This window comes from Dendrobium catenatum, unplaced genomic scaffold (assembly GCF_001605985.2).
Source record: "Dendrobium catenatum unplaced genomic scaffold, ASM160598v2 fragScaff_scaffold_636, whole genome shotgun sequence".
Lineage (NCBI taxonomy): Eukaryota > Viridiplantae > Streptophyta > Magnoliopsida > Asparagales > Orchidaceae > Dendrobium > Dendrobium catenatum.
In genome coordinates, this window is record NW_021319098.1 from 672,777 (window position 1) to 681,968 (window position 9,192).

At 35.2% G+C, this 9,192-nt stretch overlaps 1 protein-coding gene across 1 annotated transcript; it reads right to left on the reverse strand.

Annotated features, from left to right (window-relative positions):
• Positions 1-6,216: 6,216 nt before the first annotated feature.
• LOC110110310 (probable xyloglucan endotransglucosylase/hydrolase protein 10) lies at positions 6,217-7,354 on the reverse strand. Its single transcript, XM_020841721.2, has 4 exons — positions 7,168-7,354; positions 6,979-7,079; positions 6,698-6,891; positions 6,217-6,622 (listed from the first exon to the last, which is right to left on the reverse strand). Exons 1-4 carry the CDS (start codon positions 7,352-7,354, stop codon positions 6,217-6,219), a joined length of 888 nt encoding a protein of 295 aa, XP_020697380.1.
• Positions 7,355-9,192: the final 1,838 nt, after the last annotated feature.

Below are 9,192 nucleotides of genomic sequence, written 5' to 3' on the forward strand. Positions count from 1 at the left end.
CACTAAGACATTCAAATGTCCATCAAACGGTACATAATCAAGGGATTCAACATCAACCGTCTATCCAAGCCACTCCCCATATGCCCTTGATCTCTCACCTATTTACGGGCCATGACGCCCTAAGAATTTATAAATAGACCCCTCCTCCCTCTTGAAAGGGGATGCTCCAAGCAAGAGAGCAAGAGAGAGATCGGAGATCACTCTTGCCTCCTCGACCACCGCCTTACATCGTTGCTCCGCCGGACCACCACTTCAGGCATTCACCTCCGTCGGACCACCACTTGAAGTCTTGGGCTTTGTCGGACCACCACTTGAGGCCCTAAGCTCCGTCGGACCACCACTTGAGGCCCTGAGCTCCGTCGGATCACCACTTGAGGCCCTCACCTCCGCCAGACCACCACTTGAGGCCTTGAGCTCTACCGGACCACCACTTGAGGCCCTGATCTCCATCGGACCACCACTTGAGGCCCTGAGCTCCATCAAACCACCATTTGAGGCCTTAGGTTATGCCGGACCACCACCTGATGCCCAGACTTCTCCCGGACCACCACATGACCCCCAGACTTCTACCGGACCACCTCTTGATGCCTGAACTTCTCTCGGACTACCACCTAACGCCTGGACTTCTGCCTGACCACCATGTGAGGTTTGGACTTCTCCCGGACCACCACCTAACACCGAAACTTATGTTGGACCACCACATGAGGCCCAGACTTCTGCCGGACCAGTACCACCTGATGCACGAACTTATCTTGGACTATCATGTGACTGCCGGACCACCACCTAAGGCCTGGATATTTGCTAAACCACCACCTGAGGCCTGAACTTCTACCGGGCCACCGCTTGATGCCTGGAGTTCTACCGAAGTATCACTCTACTACAACAGTCTTTCTAACCCGGATCTCCTGCCAACTACGCTCTTTCAGACCCTTGTGTCTGGTTGACTATGAACCTTTTGACATTTGTTACCTACTATGGTCCTTTCGACCTCCATCATCAAACAATGATATTTCTGACATGTTTCACCTTCTACGGTCTTTTCGACCTCTATCATATCGACTATGGCCCTGTCGATCAAACAAATATGTCTATGTTGATTATTGTAAATCCCACCATGTAATGTGCTCTATACGATGTACATTTATGACATCAAGCCAAGGCTTTCTCCTAAGGAAGGGCCTTATTTGTAATTGACTGCAAATACTATTGGATTCATTCAAAATTGGGCCAGGCCCCATGGTTTTTCACCCTTTTCAAGGGTTTTGACATAAAAACTATGGTGTCTCTTATAAACGCTACACCCTCTCTATTATCTGCTTGTGTGCTGGATCTTCGTACAATGTTAAGACATTAAACAATATATTTCTCTACCGTCGTGAATACTCCATGACGCAAAAAAAACATTTCATAATTTTAGTGGTGAAAATTTAAGAAAAATCATGAAAAAAATTTATGGGATGTCCTAATTATACAATTTTATGTCAAGATGATCTTAAAAATACTTGAACTTGGATTAAGATTAGTACAATTTACTTTAAGATTAGTATCATAATAGTCACATTTGACTAGAAATATACTCCATCCAACACAACCATATGGCCTGTTTGTGACAATTGTGATGTTTTATAAAATTGATTGTAGGAAAGTAACTTATCTACTCATGTTAATAAAAGCTACTTTCCATCATATAAATTTATGAAAAATAATAAAAAAATGCTAGAAAGTAATAGTAAAATAAAATTATAATTATCATCTAAAAAGTATAACAACAAGAAAGCTTTCTCAAATAGTTCCTTAATGTATCACTTAATCTAGCATCTCATAAAAATCAATTGTGGGGTCATCACGCTCACACCCTTTTACATATACTCTACTAGTTATAGTATTTTTTATCAAATCTATAATCTTGAATATGAATTATAAAACCATTAGTATTATATGCAGTATTATTTTTAATTTCACACGAAGTCTAGTGTTTGCAGTTGATTAAAAATGAGGTCCATCCTTTGGGGGAAGGCTTTGGCTCGATGTAGTAAATATATATCATATAGAATGCATTACATGGTGGGAGTTGGAAGAATCAGTGATGACATGTTCGTTTGGTCGGCAGGATCATAGTTGGCAAAAGATATAGCATGGATGTAGTCGACGAGCGATGGAGGTTAGAAAGATCGTAGTCGGGCGACGATGTTTGGAAGGACAGTAGTCTTCAAGCGATTGCATTGGTGCTGAAAAAGATCGTATTCGAGTGACGATAGTCGGAAGGACCATAGTTATCAGGCGACATTTGTTGGGAAGACTGTAGTCAGCAGGTGACGGAGATCAGAAAGTCAGTATTTGGTGGGGGATGTAGGTTAGAAAGATTGTATTTGACAATGGTGGTCGAAAGGACCATGGCTGGAGGGTGATGTAGGTCGGAAAGACCGTAGTCAGGCGATGAGTGTTCAAGTTTGTTTATTTAAGAATCGAGTATTTAAAATATTGTTCAAGTTTGTTTGTTAGCTAATTAAACGATCACAAACGAGCTTTAATCAAACCGAACAACGAGTAGCTCATCGAACGTTTGGTTCGCTTGCAACCCTAACCGTAGTTGGGCAATGGTGATGGGAATGAATATAGTCGGAGGGCAATAATGATTAGAAAGATCATTGTCTAACGACGAAGGTTGTAAAGACTGTAGTCGGCGATGTTGGTCAGAAAGGCCATAGCTGGCGACGATCGATGGCCTGGCGGTAGTCTCAAACCAAAAATTTCAAACTACAAAAGGTGATTAACTTGAGTCTTAAACAAAAAATCTAGCTAAATATCAAACTAGAAAAGGAAAAAAAAAATCAAGCTAAATATCAAAATACCTATCCTCAAAGGGATGGGTTACTTAATACTCCAAAATGATAGTCATACATCATTATAAAAAGTTTATCATAAACATAAAGAAAATATTGTCTTGATAATTAGAATAAAATATAACCATACAAAGAAAAACATCATAAGAATCAGTTTAGTTATAATGGTGGTCATCATCTATGATGTCTTCGATCAACGATCAAAATATATCGCATCATAGATTTCGACCTCACAAGTACTCGTGGTGACAAAAAAAGTCTTAATGAATAAATTAACAAAAAAAAAAAAAAAAAGGAGAAGGTTCTTCATTTCTTATTTATGGTAACTATAAAAATGTCTTAATATTATTTTACATTAGAAAGTTCATACCCTTGAGATAAATATTTCAACACAAATGGTTCACAAAATGATGACTTACAAAGCTTGTAAGAGTTCAATAAGGCTAACTATTTTAGGATGACCTACATAATAATGAGTGGATATTGGCACAAACAAAGGGAACTGACGAGTCACTCAAGTCAAGTTAAGCTTTTCTTGCCCCTGACAATTGCTTCTCTCCAAGTTGCGGAGAAGGGAGATGGACGAATCACAAAGGACAGGAAGAGCTAGAGCATGAATGTGGCACGTATAGCTGAATCGCGGTATAATACCAGGAAATTATAGCTCCGAAAAGCATTTATTTGATGGGTTATAACGACGGTTTTAACCTCCTTTATTAAAGCCAATTTAAATCGTGGGTATTAGCAACGATTTAAACCAGTGCTAATAAGAACAGTTTAAATCGGTGTTGAAAGGATTCTAGGGCGGTACTTTTTGAACCACCACTAATATATTTTGCATAAATTTTTAATTTTTAGTTGTGAGTTATCCGAAAAATACCCTAATGCATTTGTTAATGAAATGATATAGAATATAGAGATGCATGATAATGATATTTTAATTATATAATTATAATGGAATGAACTTAGTTTTTTAGAATTATGTAAAAGAAAAATCGATCCAAATCAAATCTCAACATATAGAATAAATGAAAAATGGATGACATTATAAGCATCATGTATGCATGTACCAATCATTATAATTTCACATCATTTAATTAGATATAAGAAATGGTTAGTAGATAAGGATCGAGTATTAACTGAGAAGGTAATGAAAGAGATTTATTTATCCTTGAATTATTTGGTCCATTATTAAGTTGCACATATGTTACAATAGAGATATGTTGGCAGATAATGACATCCCAACCATTGCCAGAACAAGGCAGCGAAAGCTACCGCTACATGAAAAGCTATAGCTGTACAATGTGGAGACTCAGGCTTCGTTTGGGGCGGCTTTTTTATTGCTTCTTAAAACAATTTTTCAGTTTAAAAATTAAAATTTTTATACTAGAAAGCTGCTTTAAGAGGCAGTAAGAAAGCCGTCCCAAACGAAGCCTCAGTGTACCAGAGGTTAGTTTTTTTTGGGACAGTTGAGGGATTCGAGCCCGAATGAGATGGGAGGAATTTCTTCCATCGACCACTCGACCGCATATCCAATCTCACCAGAGATTAGTTAATCTCATGACAAGCTAACTGCATTGTTTTAGATTTAAATATTCTTTGCTTAGCTCTGTGAATTGATTCCTAGAAACTTCTAAGCAAATTAGCCAGTTTACTAATCCTAAACCATAAATCTTAATTTGGTTTTCGCAATTTTATAATTCACATTTTAAAAGAAAATTTGTTTGTAGCTTTTTATTCAACTAAGGAAGAAAAATATGATTATAAATTCTATTTGATTAATTTTTTAAAATAATAATTAGTGCTACTGTTCAAAATTATTTTAAGCTATATACATTTAAAATATAAAAAAAATGCTTTGATTAGCTCTGTAATTTATTTATTAGAATAAAATAAAACAGAGTAATTAGTTAATTACTTTATAACCTAAAAGAAAACAAAACTATTTTGTTTTAGGTTTAGTTTTTATTCAACCTGCAGACCATAGATATATAGATGAATAATCTTCTTCCAATATAAACAGTATATTGACAAATGAAAAAGAATTTCAAAATTTAATAATATATCATACTCTCTCTCTCTCTATTCTTCTATTCAATCATGTGACATAAATCATTACTTTTTTTTTTACTTTATAATCGTAATATTACTTTTATTTGTCATATATATTAAGATTGTCGGCATTATTTTATGGATGAGTTAATATTATTTATATCAAACTTTAATTATATAATTTAATTTTGTTGATAGGGCCACAAATTGGCCCACCTATTGTGCAAGCAGAATATTTCACCTAATAGATTTAGGGTAGCTCACGGGCTGGACTATAGCACACCCTTATATATATAGTTGATTGATTGTGCTGAGAATAATTTCATTTTTGTTATGCTAATCCTAATAATTAAAGCTAATTAAACAGTGTTAGATCTTGTGGGCAATTCAAATATCCAATGCCTAGCCTAGCTGGATGACAAGCAACTGGCAGAGATTCTTAATTAAACGCCTACAAACTCACCTACTGCTACAGGCATAAGACAAAAGATTGATAAGTACCCACTAAATGGTCCCAATGGCTTTGCCGCCAGCCAGGTTTCCTTCTATATCTGTGTTACTTAGTATACATATCTTTTTACCATTTTTGGAAGCAAGTATGAACATCCGTTTAAATCAATTACAGTATGATTAACAGGGCCTTCATACAGTCTTTTTCTACGCAACTCAAATTGATATGTTGGTTATGAGCTTTAACTATTAACCAACATGTCTTAGGTTCGAGTTTTACATATGTGATCTGTGTGTGAGTTTATCTTAATTGACCTAAATGTCACTAAAAAAATACGTCATTTTTCTAGTATGTAATAACTTCATTAAGAGATTTATACACCTTTAATTAAGTTCGATATACATAAATTGATATTCAATCTAAGGCATAAAAACAATGGTTAACATTAATATATTAATCAAAAGCTAATACATATATATAATACATGTTTCTAAAATATTCATAATGCATATATGAATGTCTATGTTTGTACATATATTTCAATGATAAAAATTTTATTTTTATATTTACATAAAACAAAAATTCAAGAAGATTGTACTATTTGATATGGTAACTAAATTTTACTTATTAAATTTGAATAACAGATCTTAAACATCATATTAATTTATTGAAAAATATTTCAATATTATTCTCTCACATAATTTCACTTTCAAATCTTCCCTAATATTTTCTTACTCCTATCCTAAACAACCCAACACAAACTTTATTTCAATAGAAATTCTAAATGAACAATATATTTTCCTTAATTTAGGATGATGGAAGCTCCAACATTCATATGTCAGATCAGAAAGTTTGAATGCCACAACATAATTAGTAGAATTTTGAAAGAGAGCATTCTATCGGTAGATGTCCTCGAAACCTTTGTGGATCATTACAATAGTCATATATTAGATAATATTTTCTCACCCATCTGAACATTCCCCTTTGGCTGGGTGTCAAGCCACTGAAGTTGGGCTTGTTCCACCAATTCTTGTTGCTTTCTACCCTACATAACCTTCGATTTCCTTTCCAAACACATGCGTCAATCTTATAGTTCCTAAAATAGGCTATAAAGGGCCCTTTTGACCAATCAATTTTATCTAGACCTCCTCTTGTTGCCCAGCTGTCGCCGTTCCATAGGCTGATCCTAAGGGACATTGGTCGGCTGCTCGGAAAAGCAGCACCTTTGTCTTCATGATTTCTGTAAATCCTTATTGGCACCCAATCCACCATGAACCTACAATCAAAAGAAGTTAGTATTTTTTAAATTCTTATTGAAATGTTATAAAGTTCAAATTGGCATATTACATACACAATTTGTTGAGCGTTCCAAAGAATTGTGTATGTGTGGAATTCTTCAGTTGGATCAAACCAAAGAGAAATTCTTTCTTCCCTGTTATCATATCCATCAACATACAAATTTGTTTGCAATGTGTATGGCTGCCCCGTTTCATTACCCAGAAATTCAAAGTCAATTTCGTCGCGATTTGGTTGATCAGAACTTAGCTGCAAACAAATTTTAAGCAAACATCATAGTAGTAAGGAAATATATATTGAATATGTTTTTTTCTTAGAGAAACCAATTTCACTAACATAATAGGCTAATACTGTGCCGGCTGAATATCCTGATATCAATTTAATCTGCATATCAATCTGCCCGAACAAGAACATATTTCTTGAAGTAAAAGCCGCGCCTTCAACGAGTGTAAGAATGATGAGCAAGGCAATGTTTGTAGTTGATTAATTAAATATCATAATTAAGATTTGTAATGTGAAGAATACCAGATTCTTGATCTAGTTTTAAGCTTCTAGAATGTCCATCAGCAGATGTATTCACATGGCTTTGAGACCACGTAATGGAGAAATCGTCGTTGAAATCACCTGTGGAGACAACAGAGGCATACGAAGATCTGATAACATTTATGAGAGAAAATCCCAGCATTACGAAGTCTCCAAATCTTCGGGCCATTGTGACAGATTCAACATGGATTAAGAAGAGAAGATCTATGTCAATTTATAAGAGTAAAGTTAAGCCTCAAAGCGTTTAGAAAATTTATCAAAATGGTTTGCATGTGAAGCAAGGATGTCTTCAGATTGGAGCAAAGGAATATTTGCCTTGCATGGATATTGGTATTGCTAATTGACGGTGGAAGCTTATTTTTCATGTATTGAAGAAGGCAAGTGCAATTTGTGGACAACTGACCTGAAGACCAATTCTTTTTTTCTAATTACATAATTAAATTCTATGCTGCTTCGGAATTACAATTTCAAAAAGCAAGATGTTAGCTTAGGAATCACATACTAGACTTCTTAGATGTTAGCCTAACAGAGAAGAATCAAGTCGCTCATTTTTTCTTTATAATTAAGGCTTTTTTGGGATAGACTTTGGCCACTGTTTTCTTATGATTTTGAACAAATATTTAGACTAAAAAGTTGTTTTAAAAACAGTAAGAAAATTATTTCAAACGAAGCTTAATTCTTTTTCATGTGAAGGAATTACATATTTAAATTAAATTCAAATAATTTAATGTGACGAAGCAAAAATTTTAAAATGCATTCATATTCATAGAACATGTGCTTCATAAGTTTGGATTTTTCAAGATTTACATGGATATTTCCCATGAAACATAAATCCAAAGTTACTAATATATTTATTAACTTCAAAAATTACATTGAGAAATTCACCTCTCATCAGATAAAATGTCTTCGTACTGATGGGGGCACTGAATATATAAATCATCAACTCACTCAATTTCTTAACGATCATGGCATCTCACATCAAATCTCATGTCCCTATATGCCAGAACAAAATGGCAAGGCATAGCAAAAGCACAAACATATTATCGAAACAACAAGAACTTTGCTTCTCATTGTATCCGTCCCTCCTAATTTTTGGTCTGATGGTGTCCTAACATCGGTTTACCTCATAAATAGAATGCCTTCATCGACCACAAACAACATTTCCCCATTTGAAATACTCTACAAACGAAAACCTGATTACAATCACCTTTGCACATTTGACTATGAGTTCTTTCCGTTAATTCCATCTCATCTTCGCCACAAATTGCAACCGAAAGCAAAATCATGTGTCTTCCTTGGGTACTCAGACACATATACATGTTACAAATGCCTTAATATTGAAGCAAACAAAATATTTATGTCAAGGCAAACCACGTTCGATGAATAGACATTTTCATTCTCAAAGCAGGAACTCTTAGCTAATACCTCTGCTAATATCATATCTCCATTTATTCTCACACCCATTTTTACAAATTTTTAAAACAACTCAACACAAAATCAGCAAGTGGTTCACCCTCCACAGGTACCGACCACTGTTGAATATGTTTTTGTGGTAACATCTAATCAAATTCCTAAGGAACCTCACACAAAACATCAGCATCCCCCCTCGACAGTTGCCCAAAACACCTGCTCTCAACACCAAATGGTAACTTGACGAAAAACAGGATCACTAGAACCGAGGGTCAAATTAAATCTTATTCACCAGCAATTGTCTCCAGCACCTACTTTGGATCCTACCACATATATATGATGAGGCATTCAAAACCATTGAGTGGTGAAAAGCTATGACAGCTAAATTTGTTATCTTACAAAGGCAAGGAACCTAGACACTGGTTCAACCCCCACCAGATGCATCTATTCTTGGCTGTAAGTGGACATCCATAACTAAATATCATTCAGACGAATATATCGCCAGATACAAAGCATGGCTAGTAGCTCAGGGAAACCATCAATAATATGATATATATTACATCGAAACAGTCAACCTCGTAGCAAAGCTACCAACTA